General features: G+C 41.1%; 1 protein-coding gene across 3 annotated transcripts in view; it reads right to left on the minus strand.

Annotated features, from left to right (window-relative positions):
* IMMP2L (inner mitochondrial membrane peptidase subunit 2) overlaps nucleotides 1-21,618 on the minus strand; it is a 696,111-nt gene that overhangs the window by 218,307 nt on the left and 456,186 nt on the right. For 2 of the 3 annotated variants that reach the window (XM_015589428.2, XM_025046909.1), the window contains exon 5: nucleotides 9,852-9,917. The exons of the other annotated variant lie outside the window; for it this stretch is intronic. In XM_015589428.2, coding sequence (XP_015444914.1) covers nucleotides 9,852-9,917 — 66 coding nt within the window. The remainder of the gene's footprint in view (nucleotides 1-9,851; nucleotides 9,918-21,618) is intronic. 3 annotated transcript variants of the gene reach the window in all.

Below are 21,618 nucleotides of genomic sequence, written 5' to 3' on the forward strand. Positions count from 1 at the left end.
ATACTTATATGTCTTTTCAAAATATTTGACAGACTTACATTACTGTGAGCAGAGAAAAAAAAATCAATATTTAGTTCGAAGGATGTACAAAAGTTAGCATTTCTCTGTATTTTTACTTGGAGTTCAAAACTTAAGGAAGTTATAGACTAAGAAATACAGTTAAGGCGGCAGCAGAGAAGGCGAATACACTAATACGCGAGCCAGCTCTAGGTGCGATGTGCTTCCTGCTAGGAAATACCAGACTCCCAAACAGCACTCCACACAATTTCTCTGTGCTGAGGGTTCTGGCAGAGCTGGAGAGCGAAGTCCCAAAGCCGGCGGAGAAGAGAGGAAAGAAGCTCAGCCGAAGGCATCAAAGTTCTAAGTGGGCCACCATCTCTTAGAGCTAAACAAGGAAACAGGCAGGACAGAGCACCAGGTTGGGGCGCCCTGCCATGCTCCCTGTTGCAGTGTCTCCCTAATTAAGCCAAGACATCGATTTCCTACCTGCAGCACCTGGTCATTTCGGTCTGTGGACTTCCTAGAGAGGACATAATGGTCCTAACACTTGCTTTCAATAAGGTGAGTTTAATGTAAAGTATATTAAATAATGAGACGTTATTTAATATTCATTTTCATGTTCTTGCCTTTAATTTTCCTTCTGTCCAGGTCATACATACTGTTACCGAATATATGCCCATGGCACCTTTGCTACTTCTAGCACGATTACTTATTATTTAGGAACTAAAGAAGCAATCCTGGATTTGCCACATTTTCAAACACCTGCCTTGTACAGGTATGCGAGTGTCTTACTATAGGTATTCTTGTGCAACATACACACTGGGAAACATAACTCCTTATAGATATATCTCAAGTCTAAATTTTTTCTTTATGGATTATTCAAGGTAAAACACTATCATCCGAAATATTTGTTCTAATCCTTTTGCTGTCTTGCCGCGAGACGTACATGAGAAGACACCCACCGGATACACCCCCGGGACTGTGATTCGGGGTCAGAGAACAGCGGACCTTCCCTTCTCGCTTCGTATGCTCCGGTTTCGTTTGAATCCTAAACTCAGCTTGTGATTGACACTTCTGCGGTTAAAGAGGAGGCTGTAGATCTCACCTCGAACTTCAACCCGAAAGTTATCTCCAACATAGCCCAGCTCCTCAGGTTGACCAGATGCTCCTCTTCCTAAGCTCCAGGGACCTTTGGCATGTCCCCGCAGCGGCTATTCTGTGGCATCATATTTCTTTGTTGCCTTTGTTGTTTCTCCACCAGATGGTAAACTTTGGAAGGGAAGAACTGAGGACGGCTTTTAATGTGTATAACCCCAGAACCCAGCACAGCGTCGAGCACACAGGAAATACTAGAGGCACTCAAATGAAAAATGATTAAAGCATGACGACTACTTCTAAAAATGTCTGATGTTTACTGAAAACATATGTGAGGCATCATGTCGCCAAATTATATCCATTTTTCATATAATTCTCAAGGAAACTCTAGGGCATATATATACTACCATAATTTCCATGTTACAGGTGAGGAAAATTAAGTTTACAGAATTTAATTCAGTAAAGTAACACACTCAATGGCAAAGCTGGGATTTGAGTCAAGGCAGTCTGAAATTCATAGTTTGTGCACATGACCTTTAAGCCACGCTGAATGAATGAATGAATGAATGCGCATGAATGAACAAATGTGGAAGATTTACATACCTATTGAATCCTATTCTATAGACATGTGGACTCTGGTAGAAAATGAAGCCAGAGAAACCACTGCTGGGGTTGGGGAGAGAACCACAGTAACAGGTGTCACCATGATTAGAAAAAACAATTCACTCTAAATGGTCTGGTGACTTCTAGCAACTGCTGCATCTCCCACATTAAAGCGCTTCTGGAAACCTCCCCTGCCCTGCTAAATTTATTACAGAAATAATTGGGACTTAAAAAAAAAAATCGAGATGCACATTTCTACATGTAACTTTAAGGTGACTCTCCCTCCAGAGGCTAGAAATACCTGCTGCTAAGGCATAACGCTATCGTTAGCAATTCCCTTTTTATACGCTGATACAGCAGTGGTGTGATAAATAATCACCTATAAGTACGTAAGGAGATATTTCCAAAAAGGCGTGGGTTACCTCCCAATCTATAATTCCTTAGTAAAAAAGAATTATCGTTCTTTAGCAGGAAGAAGGTAAGAATGTCCAGACTATATTAATAATTTCTCTGGTTGACGTCATAGAGGAACTGATAAATTTTCCCAAAGCTTCTTACTTAGGGGGTAATGAGACTGCTGGACAGACCTCAGGACATTTCATGTCACTTTTCAAGCCCTTATTCACTAAACAATGGCATCGGTCAGATCTCAGTGACTAAACGAGGATGCGCCATGCCCATCTGATTTGGAAAAATTCAGGGTTCAAATTAAACTAGGCTCAAGGGCCTTGGAGCTGTCTGAAAAGCTTCCGTTCCAGTCCCCACAGGCTAAGTAAGGCCCAGGGTATAAATCACGCTCTGGTCCTCAAAAGCAGCTACCCACCCGGCTCCCATCAGCTTCCACGTTCTAGAACATTCCATTCCCCGATCTTTTTTCGGGGTCCTGGACAGAAGTTTCTTTTTAAGTTTCCTTTCCATCCTCTCCTTCTTTCAAGGACAACATACATCCCTAATTCCTGATGCATCAAAATGTCATAAGTCAAAGAGAGCCCTTTAGACACATTTGGTTCCTATTCCTGAAAGCTACTGCATAAACCATAAAAAATAAATAAATAAATAAACAAACAAACAAACAAATAAATAAGTGGATGTTATTAAGCAAGCATTTTTATACATCATTTTCCCAGTTATACTGGGAAAAACTCAATTTATTTCTGTTTTTCTTCCTATAAGACTTCCACATTTGCTGGAATATACTATGATTCAAACATCTGTGATGGGCTAATATTGATTTCCATATCTTCAAAAGCACATTTAAAACCAACCAGCTTTAAAATGTCTAATTTCCTGTGATTCAATAGATTTTTTTTTTTTTTTTGCTAATACCAGAAAGTTATTTTCAATAAATTAGGGTACTTTGACATTTAAAAATATAGTCTCTACACTTGAAGAAGAATTATTATTTAAATATTTAAGAGTGAGAGAAGCCTTGTGATTCTCTTCCTTGGACCACTCTGCAATACCCGTACTCATTAAAGCCTTGCATCATCCTTGTTACAGAGATGGCTGCTGTGAGCAGGATACGCTTCTCTGCACCTCTGCCCGGACCAGGAAGTGATTCTGTTTTTTGTGGCCACCTCCTAGAATTCTGCAAAAGGAGGGCCAGAATCTAAACGAAATCAAACTGAGTGAAGTCAATTATAAAGTTTGTTGCAGTTTATCTTGGCAGTATAGTTTATGTCGATTATTCCAAGGTAATAATTACTGGTATATCCCCTTTCACTCTCAAAAGTGTCCTAGCCTAGGTGATAAATTAAATGGCTACCCTCTACACTGGGGTCTAAAAAGACTACTTATTCTCTTCATTGAGCCTGCTAACCAATGACAATCCAGATTCCACGTGTCTGTAGAGCGTATCTTACCAAAGGAGGAGAAACGAAGCTAGGCTTCACTTCTGATTGGGCTGACAAAATCTGTGAAATGGAAACGTGCAAGTGTCCCCATAAAAAAACATCGATGCCTTGGAAATTTCAATCGTGGTTGATTTATACTGACTTGCTGTAGTTTAGGACTTTCTATTCTTTTAATCCTTTTCTGAAATAGTGCTTCTGTATGAGTCATAACAAAGTAAAAAAAAAAAAAACTATGAAAAATATTTTGATGGAACTAATGGATCTGTCTAAATATTACTTGCATTAGCTTTCCACTGTTTGTGTTAAAGATAAGCACACGCATTTGGGCTAACATTATGAAAACGACTACGTTCCTAGCTTAGCTACCCGGAGAATCAAGCAATCGCCTTGTGATTCTAGTTGATGCTGACATAAGAAAAGAAAGTTCGGGCCTCCAGGAGTCCCCTCTTTTACAGTCACAGGAATATTTGGCTGAATGATCCGAACAAATACTTCAAGTCTACCTTTTACCTTGTCGATATTATCATAATGACTGTGATTACAAACAATGTGACTACTTGTATGAGTCGCTCTAAAAATAACAAATCTCAATAGTCAATATTCACGTTATAAACAAGAAAAGTACTTCTAGAAGAAGCTAAATGTGATTTTCAGAGAGAAAAATACTTCGACCCATTCCCCAGGTCATATCAATGCCCTTTGGTCTGTTCTCCACACAGCAGACAGAACAATCTTTTCCCAGTGTCGCCCGAAACACACCAGCCCGTGGCTCGAAACCCTCCACTGGCTTGTCACCCACTAAAATAAAATCCAAGGCCCTCACTATGACCCAAGAGCCTCTGCAAACCTTAGACATCATCTCCTAGCACAGCTGTCCTTCAGTGAGGTCCAACCATGCAAGCTGCTTGTAATTCCTGAAACTCACTTAATGTAGATCCACCCCTCATTCACCTGCAAGGCTCTCCACCACCCGCCCTTCCTTGACGACCTGGACGATCCTGCTCAGATATCTTCTCATCAGAGGTTCACAGTGAGCATCCTCCCTCAGTTAGCGGTCCAGACACTCGCCATCACTCTCTATATCTTTTCCTACTTTATTTTTCTTCCTAGCGATTCCAGCTCATGACATTGCATTACATTTTATGTTATCTGTCTGTTGATCATCTGCTTTCAACTACCAGAATATAAGCCCCATGAGGGCAGGCTCTGTCTCTTTTGTTCACTTATGTCTAGAGTGTCTAGACCAGTGCTCATAAAATGAACAGTCCTAAGACTTACACTCTCAGTGAACTGATTAAAGGAAATCTACCATGACCATCTAAAACTAATTTGAAAATTTGTGTCGAAACGTTTTGACTTCTGAATCTGAAGTCTACAACTTCCTCACTGCACAACTTCCTCTGAAAAGGGTATTTCATGACGTATTGGTAAGAGTACCCATATACACAAACCTCTTGGGAAGGAAATTTGGCTGTATCTATTAGAACTAAAATAACAGCAACAACAAATGTTGACTCAATATTTACACTCCTAGATATTTAGTCTACGAGAATAAATGCATCAGTGCACAAAGGTATGTGTGCAAGGATGTTCACTAGAACGCTGATTTTTTTCAAGCTCGTGTTATTTCTGTAAAGAAAGGAAAAAAGTTTATCTTCCTTAAAGAGTAAGGTCAAAGTGACCACCAAAAAGGGCAGATTGTAGTTTTATGAACGTGAGGTTCCGAAGGGTGATGCTGAGCAACGAGACAGTTGATGGCACCGCCACGACCTTGGGGGCCTCGCGGTATCTGCCATACCTACCAGCCCCATCCAAGAGGTGCCTTATGATCACGTGCTCTGTACCAGGTGAATGGCCGACCCAGCTACAGCTGACTGGACCAGGGAAGGCACCTGCACCAAAGGCAGCTCATCAACTGGTTGACCAGGGCACACTCAGATGCCTCTCGGGCGGTTCAAATCGGCAGCTGGCGACGGGGCAGAAACCAGCGGAGACACAGACAAGACGCGGGAAAGCAGTGTATCGGTACACAGATGGGCACAGGTGAGCGGAGACTGGAAGTCATGCTATCTACCGACCCCGCCCCCCACCACCCCTCCTTCCCCAGATACCTCTAAAGTAACTGCTCTTTAAACGATATTTTACTACATACCTAGTATTTTTATTCAATCTGAAGTTCAACTAGCAAAACATTAAAGCTTGGATTAAGTCTTTAAACAGTTTAACCTCTGAAAAGATTATGGTTCCCTCTACCCTCTAATGATGTATAATTCAAAATAAAAATACTAACAAAACCACAGTAAGTGTAACTAAGTTCTTATGTCAATTTTTTTTCCCTATAGTCATGTTATGAAGTATTAATGTTTTCCTAACAATGACGAAAACACTCTAGTTACCTACATGTGTTCTTGGCTTGCCTGCCAGGTAACCCAGCTGCATTACCCATGGTGCAGTGGGGCCGGGCCGCCCACATCCCAGACCAAAGCTTCTTGCTACAGGGTAGGTCCCCAGAGACTAATGACCTCTAGTGGTAGACGGACAGCATGTTTTTTACTTTACTTTGTATATGTTCTGGCATTTTAAAAACTGGATCACAGGAAAAAGAGACATATCAGTGAATGATACTTTATTACCTAAATATACCTTAATGTGTTTGAAGACTGTTAGAAAATTATTATAGAATGTATTCAATGTATTCAATTACTAATTTAAAGCTCAGGAAGCCTAGCACTGTTAGGTACCAAGGAATGAACTTTAAATTTTCTTTTAAAACATCAAATACAAGATTCTTTTTCTAATCGAGTATCAAATTGTTTTTAGAAGCTACATAGTAGGAAAGTCTTGAGCCTCGATACCGCCATCCTTATGTTACTTGTTGCTCCATGACTGAGGTGTAGTGAAGCGGACGGAAAGGAACATCCGTCGGAAGTGCGAGTTTGTAAGACTGGAACAAACGAGCTAGACTTCGCACGTACAGCAGCGAGGAGAGAAGAAAGATGCAACCGTGCTCCATCCCATCGTCTCCTCCCATGCCCCAGCCCGGCACCATTAAGCCCGGTCCAGCTCGGCCTCTCCTCTGTGAATCCAGTGTTCACAGTTACTGAGAAGAGCAACAACCCAGCTTTTGGCTCAGAGAGGTCTCTTGTCGGGTTTCTGGCGGCACAGAGAGTTTGATGCCGGACCAAGTCTGGCCACCTCACTTTGCTAGTGAGCGTAGATAATGGTGCGCCTGAATTAAAGCCGTGCTCTCTGCGGATTATAACGTAAAATGGACCCCTTGGCCTTGCTGACTGTGAGGTTCCTTGACGTAGATGAAATTTTTGCCTGCTTTGTTGACTGATTTTTGTTTTTGTTTGTTTGTTTGTTTTAAATAGCTTGAGATGTAATTCATATAACATATTTACCCACTTAAAATGTACAACTCGTCGTTTTTAATATATTCACAGAGTTGAGCAACTAGCGCTACAATCTATTTTGGAACATTTTTATAGCCCCTAAGAGACGGCTGCACCCATTAGCAGTATCGCCCATCCCCCTCCTCTGAGCCTCGGGTCACCCCCCTGCCTCCATGAACTTGCCCGTTCTGAACATTTCATGTGAAAAGAATCACACGACGGGTGATACTTCGTGACTAGCTTCCTTCATGTAGCGTAATGTTTTCAAGCTCTGCTGACTCATTCCCTGAATGGGATTTGAATCACATCCACACCTTAATATTTCCAAATATTAAAAGCATATTTTAGATATTCATGGGTAGATATGACATGTCTTTCCAAATGCACGGCTGTTTAGTTTCCCACTGAAATTACAAGGCTAAGTAGGTTCTTGAAAATAAAAAATAATAACTTTTACAAAGCCATCGAGTTTTGCAAATATGTAATGTCTATCCTACAGGAAATGCAAATTAAGTTCTCGATACCAATGCACTTAGGGCTGGCTAAAATCACATCACCACACACATTCGTCCTCCCCAAGATACTTACTCAATTTATGAAGCCAAAATCGCTTATAAGTCAAAAGATAAACAACTCAGTACAAAAATGGACAAACACATCGGACGGACACTTCACCCAAGATGACACACGCGATGGCAAGTAGGCATTATGAAAAGACGCTGAGCATCACTAGCCGTCAGGGAAATGCAAGTCAAAACCACAGTGACGTTCCACTTCACGCCAATTAGCATGACTATAGTAAAAAATATTCATAAAAGCAAGCGTTGGCAAGGATGTAAAGAAACCAGAACTCTTCCACACAGCTGGGGAACATAAAATGGCATAGCCACTCTTTAAAACAGTGCGGCAGTTTCTTAAAAAAGCTAAAAATATACTTAACCATAACACTCAGCATCCCTAGGTATATTCCCGGGAGAAGTGAAAACATATGTCCACCAAAGACAGAAATGCCCCCACAGCATGTATACAACTGTCCACATCATTACTGATAATGTCCCCAAACTGTTAACAATCCAAAATCCATGAACTTGTGGATGGAGAGATAAAACACGGCCCATCCGTGCCATGGAATACGATCAGTGATAAAATAAATAAATAAGTCAATAAAACCACAGATGCAGACACGATGCGTAGGAACCAAAGCACGTTATGCTAAGTGCGGACACAAGACCTCAAAGACTCCGTGTGTGATGATGCCACCCTAATAACCTTTCTGGAAAAGGCTAAGCTATGGCGATGGAAGCAGGTGGTGGTTGCACGCCACTGGCGGCTGAGAGCTGAGCGCAGATGAGGAGGGCACGCATGTTAAAACACCAGGTGGTGAGGGCTGTTGCACAACTGTGTACATGTACACTCAAAGTCATCAAGCTCTACCTTCAAAATGGGGTGAACTGCACTGTATACAAAGTGTACCTCAATGAGCTTTCAAAGGAAACGAAAGATCAAGTGAATATTCACGAATACAAACCACACGAGCCATACACCTCAGCAGCTTCGCTGACAGCACGCACGTCACTAATGGTGACATGAAAGTCTGGCCATTCATTCCTATATCAGCGAGTCCTCAAACTGTTTGGTCAGAGGACTCCTTTACACTCTTAAAAATCACTGAGGTCTCGGGGAACTTTTGTTTATGTGGATACTATCTGTTGATCTTTACCATATTAGTAATTAAAATGGACAACTAAAAAACATCTTCAGTGATCCAATCTAAAATAACAATAAACCTCTATGTTAACAAGAAGAACGTAACGTTTAATGGCAAGTATAGTTATTTTGCAAAGCAAAAGGAAAAACGGCGAGAAGAGTGGTGTTTTAAACAATTTTTGCCTGTCTCTTTAGCATGTAGCTGAACAGAAAACAGCCGACTTCCCACACCGGCTCCTGTAATCTTACTCATCACGGGGCCTCTCGAAAGCTGCACCGTACCCACGGGAAATGGGAGTGAAAAAGGCAAATAACATCTCAGCAGTATTAGGAAAGCAGTTTCGAACTCACGGACCCTCCGGAAGGATGCTGGCAACTCTCAGCCATCCGCGGTCCATCCTGGGAGAACCGCTGGCCTAATTCTGCTCCAAAACCTACCGAGGTTCACGGTAACGAGATTGCTCAATTTGCACTGTCGTTGATACAGATAATTTATGATCAAGCTCTTTCGAAAAACCGGATCAGAACACCTTCTGAATATAGGTTTCAGAGCCCTTGGACTCCTTCATTGTATAGACCCGGCTACAACTTATTTAAAGAAAGAACCGAAATGAGATGCATCCATACTTACTTGCTGAATATCAAACTCTGTTCTAGATTTATCGATGATAGAATAAATAACATTATTACACATGGTCAAAACACCCGATTGCTACGGTGTTATTTTCTAAAGCTACCATTTTGTCACTGAGTCAGAAGTTTCTGTTTCACACCTTTTCCCCTTTTCCCCATCTCTATCGTAATAAAAGATCCTCCCCAGTTTCTGTATCTAAAATAATAAAAGGTTCTGGAATTTTTCTAAAAGGAACCTCGATATCATATCGAAAACAAGCAGGCTAATTTTCATATCTGAAAAAACAATGATTTAATGGTCATTTTAGAAAACATGGTCCCTTTCAGATCAATTACTATTTAGTTCTCCGGCGCCTCCCAGTTAAAGGACAGTAATATGACTCGTCAGTTTATGTACACTTTACGTCCTGAAATGGTTGGTGACACTGAAGCCTAGATGGCCCATCTCATTTGGAACGTCTTCAAAGCTTCGGTCTTGTTGAAATGTACTTCCCACATAATGTGATTTAAAGCAACAGAAATCTAGACATATCTTTAACTCAAAAACGACAGTGTAAGTACTCACTGCACGATATCTCCTTCAAGAGCGATCACTCGCTTAATGATCTTCTGTGCTGGGTTTTTAGGGGACCTGGAATAAGAGAAAGTTACATAATCAGTTATGTCTCTGTTGTTTTAAGGAAAGAAAAAAAAATCTACAACGACATCAGCTACATTAAAGGCATCACAGAATCATGAATGCATGACATTGGTCCTCCTTAGGGCCCTAGTGGTATGGAGCTACTATTTAAGTAATTCTCATTTTAAACCTCTGGAAGAGGAGAAGTCATACTGAAACTTTACCCCCCAAAAATAAAAAATACAAAAAATAAAGAGAGAGAGAGAGAGAGGGATAAAGAATTTTATTATTAACGCTAAGTACTTCAGGAAAGAGGATTCGTCTATAAAAAATGATTAGGCATTTCTTCCAAATGATAACATACTTAAATCATTTATTTCATTTAAAATTAACAGAAGAGTTTGATTTAAATCCTCAAGAAAACACTGAAGATGAGACGTATTTTTTTTTTAGGCGGGGGGAGAAAAATAGAAGACTTAGTAAATTCTTTACACTATATTTAGATTTAGCCATTTAAAGATTATGTAATTCACCGAAACGGGGCTACTGACAGTTAAAAGAAATTGATAGGTTGTGATCTACTTCACACAGGCATCATTTACTCTAAGCTGTGATTGATGGCACAGGGTAAATATCCACTTAAAATGAACTAAATGAATCCCCTCCCCTCCCTCTCTTCCTGCCTCCTGTCTGTCTCCCCACTTCCCTCTCCCCTTGGAGCTCTCACTCTGCGGGAAGCCACGTCTGTCCCCAGCAGCTCTACTGAGAGGCTCACTGGGTGAGGAACTCAGAAGCATGTCCTTCGGCCTCGTGTTTCAGAGAGGCCGGCGGCTTCACTGCAACCTCCTGAGACCTTGGCCCAGACCAGCCACTGAAGCCACCTCTGCCTTTCTGGTCCTTAGATAATAAGGGGAAACGTGTGAGATAATAAGTGTTTGTTTTAAGCTGCTAGCGGTCGAGGTACTTTGTCACACAGCGATGGGTAGGTAACGCAGTCTTAATCTGTCCAATTTCCTGCCAATAACGTTTAAAGTCTTTTGCTTTAACAGATCTGTTTCAAGGAACATTTCGTGTATCATATAAATGATCATTTGGTAAGTACTTGAAAACCAAGGATAGATAAAAGTATTTTGAGCCATATTTGAATTGAGTTACTTTTAAAAAGAAAGGTAAATGTATGAAAACCGAAAAGATTAAATATATTCAAAATATAATATTCCATCAAAGGAAATACGGAGTCTCAAAAAGATTAGTATTTCACATTATACCTTGCGGAGAAAATAAAATCATCCAAACCATTTGCATCTACTTGTGATGATTCGTCTAACAATTTTTCACTAAATTAATTCTGAATATTCTTTATTTTAAAAGAGAATTTGATCAAAATGGTTGACTGAACTGTCCTGTTCACTGAATTGACCGAACATTTTATTTCTATAAATTCGATGTCATTTGTGTACAGCTAGATTGAGGGCACTTCTGAGATGATGGAATTCACATCCTCTGATCAGGGCTACTTACAGACCTTTAAAAAATTTCTCCCATGTCTCTCTGTTTAGATAACCAGAAACATACAAAATAATATTCGGCCTCAGTGATCACCAAAGAATTGCTTATTAAAACAATGAAGTGTCATTTTCCTATTATACTGACAAAGAAATAATAATAATAAAATAATAATAACGACAACAACAATAATAGTTTGTTGTTGAGGGTTTACGAACATGGACACTGAATATAAAGTGTGTCATCACGGAACATATCTCTTTGTAAATATGTCAGGATCTTATATTCTCTTTACCATAACAAGGTATTTATCCTAATCAAATGATTGCAGAGGTATGCAAAATTTCACCTACGTGAGTGCTGTCTATTTTTTTTAAAGAAAAATATTCAACACGAATAGACTCATTAAATAAATTCCATCCATCCACAAAACCAAATATATATTTCTAGTTATTAAAAGTGATGTTATAAAATAATGTTTAATGATGTGGAAATATCGACAGAAAGCATAGATCAAAAATTCAAGTTAGAAAATATTATGTGTCCCACGATCTCGCATCAGTAATTAGAAAGAAAATATGCATGCGGTGGTACTGGGAGAAGCCAGGAAGGATATAAAAGAAAAGGCGGGTGGGGAGAGGGGGGAGGGGTTCTGTGTGTGATAAAACACGTGCCTGCATTTTTGGTTCAGATTACTGGGAAATCCCATTAGCAGATGACCACTGTTTGTGTCTGGTGACATCACCTGGGAAGAAATGCTCCCAGGTGAGGCTGAGACTGGAACTAATTACCAAGTTCCCTCCACCAGATACTGACCCGACATCGAAGTCGATGAAACGGTGTGAAAAGCAACCCTTACCGAGACAGAACGGTATTTTCCGCCAGCAACCTTTAGGCTTTTGAAATACTTGCAAACTATTTTACATTTCACAATAATCTATATTTTTGAGATCACGGAGCAAAACGGAATATGCGAAGCGAGCTATCTATATAATTAAAGTCATGAATTACGACTTAAATGTCTCTATAAATTTTAATGTAATATTAAACTCAAATCTAATCAAATTATTCAAACTGGAAAAAAGAGCCATTGCTAACATTCCCCCATTACTGCTCAGGATCTATATTTTAATCATCAGGCCGTCTGAAGGCATCGCTTCGAATAAGCGGAGTGGTAAGGAGCTGTCAGCCTCAAAATTCCCTTTGACTACATTCTCTTGGCCTCTTGCCCGCCCCCTAGAAAATGTGAGGAATAACAAGCGAAGGCCCGTGCCTTGCTTCGGGGATAGAACATATTCCTGCCCAATAAACACTAAAATTTACATTTGAATTTGTCATTTTAGAGTGTTCATAATAAGCATTGTTTTACAATATTTACTTCTGGAGCCTGGATTTTAATCATTGTCTTATGCCGATGATTTAACTAGGCAAGATAATTCTCCAGAGGCTTAGAAGTGTCTCAAAACTCCGTAGGTCAGTTTGACCTGGTAGAATCTGTCTCTACCCAGAATGGCTATGAGGAGGAGACAGGATCCAGCAGTCAGAAGGAGATTTTTATGATACTTAACATTCTTCTTGAATTCCACTTCCTATCTTAATAGAAACGTTGCCATTTTTACCCTGTGAAAGGCCAGGCAGAGCTATGTCTTTGGTCTTGTGATCTTTCTGACTAACCTCACGTTTGTGTATGTCCCCCGAAGGTCGTAATTCTGATCCCATCCGGAGCCCGGGGAAGGTACTTTGGAATATTCAGGTACCTTCTGTGTTTTGTGGGGATGGGGAGATTCGCAAGCGCTCTGCCCCCCGGTGTCTCCGACCCTCACGTCCGTCCTGACGTCACACGTTTACCCCAGGCCTGGTCGAAGGACCCTCATTCTTCTCTCGTTTATAATAAAATTCTGGATCATACAGATTTTTATATTTACATGGTTTGGGAATGGCCACATTATCACAGAATTAATCTGAGGGGTAGAAGGCACTTTAGCTACAGCCTAATATAAACGTCGATCCTTCAAAAATGCCAGTTTATTGGACATTAATTACTGCATTTATTACAGCAAAGTCGAAATTTTAACTCTTCATTGATAAAATAGAAGTAAGAACTGATAGTCTGGGGATGCCTTATGTGACGTAGGCTATTTGTTTACTGTCCTAACAGGTGGTCATGCATTAAGCCGCATAACTTTACATCAACATATAACAGAACAACAATAACAATGATGACAAAAAATGCAAGTATTACTGTTTTAATCATCAAAAATGTATATAGAATGAAAAGTCTACACAACACAGTTATAAAAAGTCATATAAAAAAAGTCCTATCGAATGACAGCTTCTACTGTTCTGTTCCTTTTTTTAATTTTGGAACACGTTGCCTGGGTCTGACATGGTTTTCATAGAAGGTTCGCACAGAAAAGGCCTGTGAGTGTGTCCAGCCCTTCCCCTGGTACGTGTAGTCATACCCACTCTCTATGGCTTAAGTGCTTCTGCTTGTTCTCCCTGTGCCCTGCAAATTTCATGGACTTGGGGACAGTGGAAACGGAGCGGCTGTCGCTGTCTCACCCCTGCTACAAGCAAGCTGCTGACCGTAGGCAAGCTATGTTTTTATTTTTTTCAGTCCATGCATCATTTATTTAGTTAGTTTTAAATCTTGAGCTGGCCAAGATTTAAAAATTGCTAAACAGCAGACTTTACGTAAAAAGTTCTCATTTCTTGTTCTGGAAAAAGAAATAGGAAGATCTGGCAACCCCAGGCCTACATTCTTGAATAAAAAATAGTCCCCTAGAGCTGGAAGCACATTTGCCTTGGTCCCAGCGGCTCGTTTCACAAGTGTCTAGTGCCTGGGGACACATGAGTTTAGGCACGTCTGGAAGTCTTGAAGGCTCTTTCCTTCTCTAATACCACATGACCATTGAGCAGACGCATAGGACAACTCCAGCAGGAGGTCTGACGCAGAGAAGCCCCTAGCAAACTTCAGAGCCATCCCTTCTTAAAATAAATTCATAAAGGTGATCAATTAACGGTGCCCAAGCAAACCGCTGCAATCTTTTCTTCAGACTTACATAGATAGAATATTTATTTCAAAAATCCTCCGATACAAGGACTTTCAGAGTCTGTTGCTTTGGCATGCACGAAAGGCACCTTAAAGGTTTGGTCAAGTTTTATTATACAATTAACCGAAGAAACGTTAAAACTAAATATAGAAAGTCACAGGTTAGTTTTAAATTAAATGGGTAAAGTCAAGATGAAAATGAGTAATTTTCAGTGTTGGATTCTGTATATTTTGCTTCACTGGCAACAGTGTGAACTTTGTGCATACAGCTCATTTTCAATGGTTCGTTTTTCAAACTCGGTGCAGTTTTATTAATTAGTACTCTCAAACTTTTTACTTAGGTCAGTATTTCTGCTACATTTTTACCCCCTGCAGACCTCCTTGAATCACGTGAATCTTTTAAACTTAAACAAAAGAAACTCTACAGACTTCTGTGGCTCTTTGGGTTCATTCTTCAAATCGTCACAAATGGGAAGCTTATAACATCAGACATACTTTCAGGAAATTCTCTCTATAAATCTATATATTTGAACCCTAAGACTCGCTCTTGCCCCGTTATCTCAGAAAATGCTCCTATTCAAGAGCCTGGTTATCAGCAAAGTGAATTACAGATGCTGTGGTAAGAACCCAGGTTGGTGCTTCAAAAGTATCTTTTTAGACAGGGAACAGGTCTTGGGGGCAGGGAGACCTTGGGTGAGAGCCATCGTCAGGCGGGGACAGGTGGCAGTTACGTGTGCAGAAAACCCTACTGAGCGATGAGGAAAACCTTCAGAGCACAAGGGCCCGTGCCGCGCTCATTCTGCGGGCTGGGGATGAACGGGGGACGGGCGGTTTATCTATTTTGGCTTTTAGTGCAACGCACGCCCTACGTGAATCAGGCTCCAGGAACCCCGGGGACTCCAGGCAGGGTTCTCGTCTCCTAAGAATGAAGCAGCCGGAACGAGTGGCTTTCAGAGTCATCTTCTAGAATTTCCTTCTATGAGTCAATGTATTTCAAGAGCACCGATGAACAACAAAAGCATGAACTTTAAAGGATTAAACTGCTTTTGCTAAAGAAAACCAAAATAATGATTCGTAAAGATCGATGCACTCCCATATTCATGGCAACACGATTTCCGATAGCCAGGATGTGGAAGCCACCTAAACGCCCACTGACAGACGACTGGATGAAAAAAATTATGGTTCACATATACAATGGAATATTACTCAGCCATTAAAAGAAATTAAATCCTACCATTTGAACAACGTGGATGGACCTAGAAGTTATTATGCTGAGTGAAATAAGTCAGACAGAGAGAGATAAATACCACGTGATTTTATTTTTATGTGGAACCTAAGGAACAAAAAGAGCAAAGTAATCAAAAAAGACTCACAATTATAGTGGACTAATTGGTGACGGACAGAGGGGAGCGGGGTTGGGGGGCTGGGAGAATGGGGTGAAGGGTGAAAGAAGTACAAATTAGTAGTTGATAGATGGTCACGGGGACGGGGAGCACGGCAGAGGGGTTGCAGTCGGCATTAATGTGATGGGTAGGCGGAGGGCCAGGGGAGGGAGGGAGCAACTGGGGAGATCGTTTTATCAACAGTATAGATGTCTAACCAATGTATTGTATACTTGAAACTAATTAAAATAAATTAATTAATTTTTAAAAAATCCATCTAGTCTTCCTAAGAAAAGAAATTAAACTGATTTTTACAGATAAAAATTTTCTTGGTTAAATTTAACAACTGTTTCACTGTTGCCAACTACGGTTAGGAGAAATTTAATAAGCAAATAGTGACAACTGGTCCTATTAGTAAATCGGCCTTGCTTATGTAAAATCAATTAAATGCGTTATCACGACTCTAACTCCTGTAACTGAAAAGAGCTGAAGTAGTTCCATACTTGACTGTTTTGATTCTGAAAAAGAAATGTCTTCACCTAACTATGAAAAACCTAAGATAGTATAAATCATAACAATGAGCTAATTTCTATCAATGTTTATTATTCCGAGCATTTCAAAACATAGAACATTGCTATGTTCTCCGGGGTGAACAAAATCGCAATTATACCTCGCAGTCTAGAAGGGGTTGTATGTAAATGAATAGCACGCATATGAAATACATAGAACATTTGCATTACACATATACACATGGTATTTCTACCATGCGCTATGGAATCATGCTGTTTAAAGAAACTCCTTTGACCTATAAATTTCCGGGCTGAAAATACATTTTCCCGACTTATTTACTTTATAAATCTTGGTTTTCACACATTGAATATGCTTAGAGTTGAGCATATCTGCAGAACTGGAGGAGATGGATCATATAAATATAAATGCTATTATTTTAATAGACTCCCAATGTACAGACTTCCTCCAGAAATACTACGGCTATGTTGCAGATCAAAGCAGGACACACACTCAGGAGTGTCCGACGTTTCTTCTGTGGCCGAGGTAGGTTTTGCCCCCTACCCACACTCCCTCACTGAGTACGCGCCTGTGCGATCCAGTGCCGTTTAAGGCCACGTAACAAAACAAAATTAAGTAGTCTTCAAAGGAATTAAAAACAACAGTCCAGCCTCATCACCGTAATCCTGCAATTAAACTAACCAGCTTTACACTTCTCGCTTAAACGGGGCTGGGACAGAGCACTCGTGGGAGGCTTGAAGAATACGCAAAGCACAGCCGCCTTGAAGCGCGAGCCACTGAGACTTCCCACACCTGGCCGTGCACGTGTCCGTCAGCTCAGCACAGACAGAGCAGACCGACCAAAGCTGGACTCGGGGCGCTCACGGTGACGTCCACGCGGGTGTCCACAGTGTCTACGGTCACCCGAAAAATGCTTCCAGAAAAACGGCACAAGGATCAGTCTGTCCCTCCCACGGTTTCGTCGCCAGTTTGCCAGGATGTTGTCACACTGTGGGGTGTGAGATGCTAAGCTCGGGCAGGGGGTGTCTCAGTGAGCGTGGCAGCAAGGGCGGTCCTGACCCTTTTTACCTGGATTTAGCCCCACCCACTTTTCCCACCAAGAATTCAGGTCTAACCTGGCAAATACCTGGGAAAAAGTGAGGCAGAATTTCCACCCTTATAAATATGAAAGTGAATATTTTATCTCTGGTGATTTAAGTTCTGGAAGTCTGCCTGACTGTGCCGACAGGTGCTGGCGATGGACAGAAGCTGTTACCCCAGAGGCTGGGACCAATGACCAAACGCGACCCATTGTGTGATCGGATAAAAAAGTGAAGAAAACAGTGGCGTACCAACCCCCAGCCTTTCTGTCGCATGACATTTTTCAGGACCAGGCAATAGATAGGAAAACGTGGACGGGAATGGGGGCATTTCAGTGGCTGCCAGCATGGGGGGAGGAGGGGAGGGACCTTAACATCTGAGAACCAGACAGGTCAACACACCCCTCCGTGGAGGCCAGCACGGGCAGATAGTGGCTGAAGTGACATACTGACTTTCAACTCCGTGGCTAGAGTCCTAGTAAAACTGAGGTAAGTAGGTGTGGGGAGAGGTGCAACTCCACATGGTCGCTGAAACTACCTTAATTTGTCTACAATGCTCACGCTCCAGGGCAATGTTGACAATGTAGAGATTAGAGTCCACGAACAACGTGAAGCATCCTGGCTCGTTTCTGTTCTAACCCTGTCGAACTTATTAATTTTTAAAATACCCAACCGGTGTTTTGCGAGAGAGTTCTCAGTTAGGCTCCAATAACTACACACAACTTGCTTCCTTGAAAATGTCAATGTCATGCCCCTAATAGTAGACAGAGTTGTCTTCGCAAATTGTCTTCTTTAAAAAATAGATGAGGTTTGGGTTTTTACAAAATCACCTGCAACTGGTCACTTCTGAAAACAGCATTACCGTTTACTTGCTCAACTTGAAAGTCACTTATACAGTGCTAGTTGCTAAGTTATTAGAAACGTTTTCTATATATTTCATTTTCTGCTATTTTTACGGCAATACGTTGTTACTACGATAGCTTATTTATCAATGCTTCAAACTAAAAACAACCACCAAGATTAAATGAAATGTCTAACTCCCATTCTTAATGGGATGCATCTGCTTGGAGGTCTCCTGCTTTACGCTCCTCCTCGCTGCTGGGGGGAGTACAGACTACGTGATGTCTCTATATGATGTCTGAGAAGCTAGAAGGGCTACAATTTAGATTGTCCTCTCCCTTGCTAGGCTGTCCTGGAAAAGCCTCATTCTTTGTAAGAAAATTCAGACGTCAACCATTCCTGGTTGCAAGTGTTCTAGATATGCAACACCAAAGATGTCCCCTTCCACAAACCACGGCCATGTCTCAGCCGGCGAGGTACCCTTTCACAAGGCTCAAGACGGTCTGGCCATTTTTGGTTGACTGTACAGAGTCAGCAATCACTATAAAGTGTGCTCAGGTATGCCTTTTTTAAAAATAAATACTGAGTATGCTGAGGATACAATTTGCTAGATGATTTACCCACTTCTGTCATTCTTCAGTATACACATATGGCAAACACTTTTTTTCTAGGCCTTAAATTTTTATTTTAAATAATCGGGTACCCACTTAGAGTGGAACACGCGATGCCTGCCCACATGTGTGCCTCCCCGCAGGAAGCCACTTTGATTCTGGGATGAAGGACGCTGATTAGTGTGCGAAGGCTCTCCTGCTTTTCTGCACATCGGTCTTCTGATTCCGTACACACACGAAATGGACTCTAATCTCCACAGCTGTCACGTCGACGCTCTCCACGAGCTGTACATTTCACAGGCCCTGAATCCACTCTGCAGCTCAAACACGATCAACAGCTTTCCTCGCAAGCGGCACAGCAGTGAGAGATCACGGCGCCAAAATGGGAGCACAGCCTCACCTCCGTGTGCACGGAAAATTCACAGGGGACTAGTTTCCATATGGTTCCCGCAGCTGAAGCTTAACAAGCATCCCCCCAGACACAGGTATACCCACTCGTAACCCTCAAATACCTCTAAAATGGAGTAGAACGATGCCAAATAGAGTTAAGGGGAAATAATCTCCAACCGGTCTTAAGTGCCAGTGGGTGAAATGCACAAAGGAGGCTTTGATTCCAATAAAAGCAGAACTTCAGAAGCATATGCTCCCACCCAGCATTCTTCATCTGAATGGGAGGAACTTAAGCTTCATTGCACTGCAGCATGGGAGCGTTGCCAAGAGACAGGAGCGCGAACATCGGCGGTTGAGAGAGCTCTCCACTGCATCCCACGCTGTCAGGGGTCTATAACCCACTTCGGAGTGGGTTCGTGGGCGACGGCCTCACGTTTTGGGTTGACCAGGTGGAGAGGTGTTTTGACTTATGTCACATCATTAAACTCGGTGTTGGCTCTTTTCAATAACCTGAGTCTACTCCCTAAAATAAAATGCCTTTCTTTGGAAAGATACAAAAATCACCAAAATACTTCTCACGAAAATCCTCGGATTCGGCTTCATGTTCCACCGCACAGCCCCAAAGCCTCGCTGGTGCACACCATGCCGCCCCCGCCGTTTCTCGGCTCTTCCTTGCCACGGCCATCTGCCCGCCTTCCTCTTTCCGGCACAATGCTCACCCCTCCAGGCTGCTCACTGGCGCTCAGAGGCCTCCCTCGAATTCTTCATAGCGCAGTCCGGACATGTCTCGGTCTTTTCCAGTTGTTCTCCCTGAAGATTTTCTCTCCCACTACCCCCTGCATAATTTGGACATTCGTCCTTCTCAGATATCGTTTTTCAATTAGAATATATGCAAGTGTGCTTTTGGCGCTGTGTCTTAAACACAATGATTCCTGTTATATGGTTTTGTGTTCTAAACGTCTCATCTTTTACAATTACAATTCCCTAAATCCTTATCATCCCAGGCTTCAAAGATTTACATGCAATATTCAGAGAAGTCCTATGATGAAGAAGTAGCTAATACAAATGTTGCTAGAAAAGTCATGTTTCCTTTTTTATTAACTTTTAATACTCGAAAGTCTATCTGCTCGTAGTTACATTAATCTAATCACATAATCAATATTGTACTGTAGAATTAGTACAAATAATTCAACAGATTTAAAATAAATACGTAACATGATTTAATAAAAGAAAAGGCAAGGGAATGGAGTTTAAAGGTTGTAACTCTACAGAATGAAAAGGTAAATGACCATATTTGAATCTCTTACGGTATCTTTCAAATTATATCACTACCCTTCCGATTAAAATCACTTTTTAATTAGTTCCCAACAATCCATTCTAATCACTTTCAAATCAAAGATGCAGCTGTTTAGAATGCAGACTGTAGCACAGCTGTGGCTATGTGTACTTGACCTCCTGCCTGTTAACAAAGAGACTCAATTAATTATTTGCTGTTTTGGATGGCTATTTCATCTCACCTCTACCTCTCTTCGAGTGTTAAAAGGCTCAATTGCTTTATCGCCTTAACCTTAGCTTTGGAGATGCGTGCAGAATCTCTTCACTGCCACACTATAAACTATTTTGATTCATCTTATAATACTAATACCATATAACATTTTAGAAATTCTCATCTGTGTCATATTCGTTTATTTATAGATTATTCCTGTCTCCACAAGGAGACGATAAGGAAAGTAGTGATCGCCTTAACCTCTTCATTGCATCCAGGCCTAAATCAGTTACCGGTGCTTAAAAAAAACAAAAATTCTACAAAGAAACAAAAAGCAAGCAATAAATATCTAATGATAATTAGATCATAAAATATACCAATATATCGCTACTAGGTATCTCATGTAAGTAGAATCACAGGATATTTGTCATTTTGTGTCTGGCTTATATTACCCAGCATCACGCCTTCCAGCTTGTTCCATGCCGTTGTATGTATCTGAATTCCATTTCCTTAATCGTCATTTTCATGATTGATGTTAGTCATTGTTTTATGAAGATCCAAAATCGTTTATCGACCTAGTGGCAATTATTTGGTATATATCTTATGATCTAATTAAAATGGTAACTGAAATTTTGGAAAAAACCAACCTGTAACTCCTCCATTTTTTCCAAGAGATTTATACTGACACAAAAATAAATAATTTTGAGTCTGTAGAGCGGCGCCGCTGAAATTTTAAAGTCTAGGATTGAGCCTGGGAACCTGGAATCCACATGTTAAAAGCACCCGGGTGAGGGTGATGTAGGTGGCCCTGCCACATCTTTGACAGACACAGCTGGGAA

The sequence above is a fragment of the Pteropus alecto genome, unplaced genomic scaffold (assembly GCF_000325575.1).
Source record: "Pteropus alecto unplaced genomic scaffold, ASM32557v1 scaffold21, whole genome shotgun sequence".
Taxonomy (NCBI): Eukaryota; Metazoa; Chordata; class Mammalia; order Chiroptera; family Pteropodidae; genus Pteropus; species Pteropus alecto.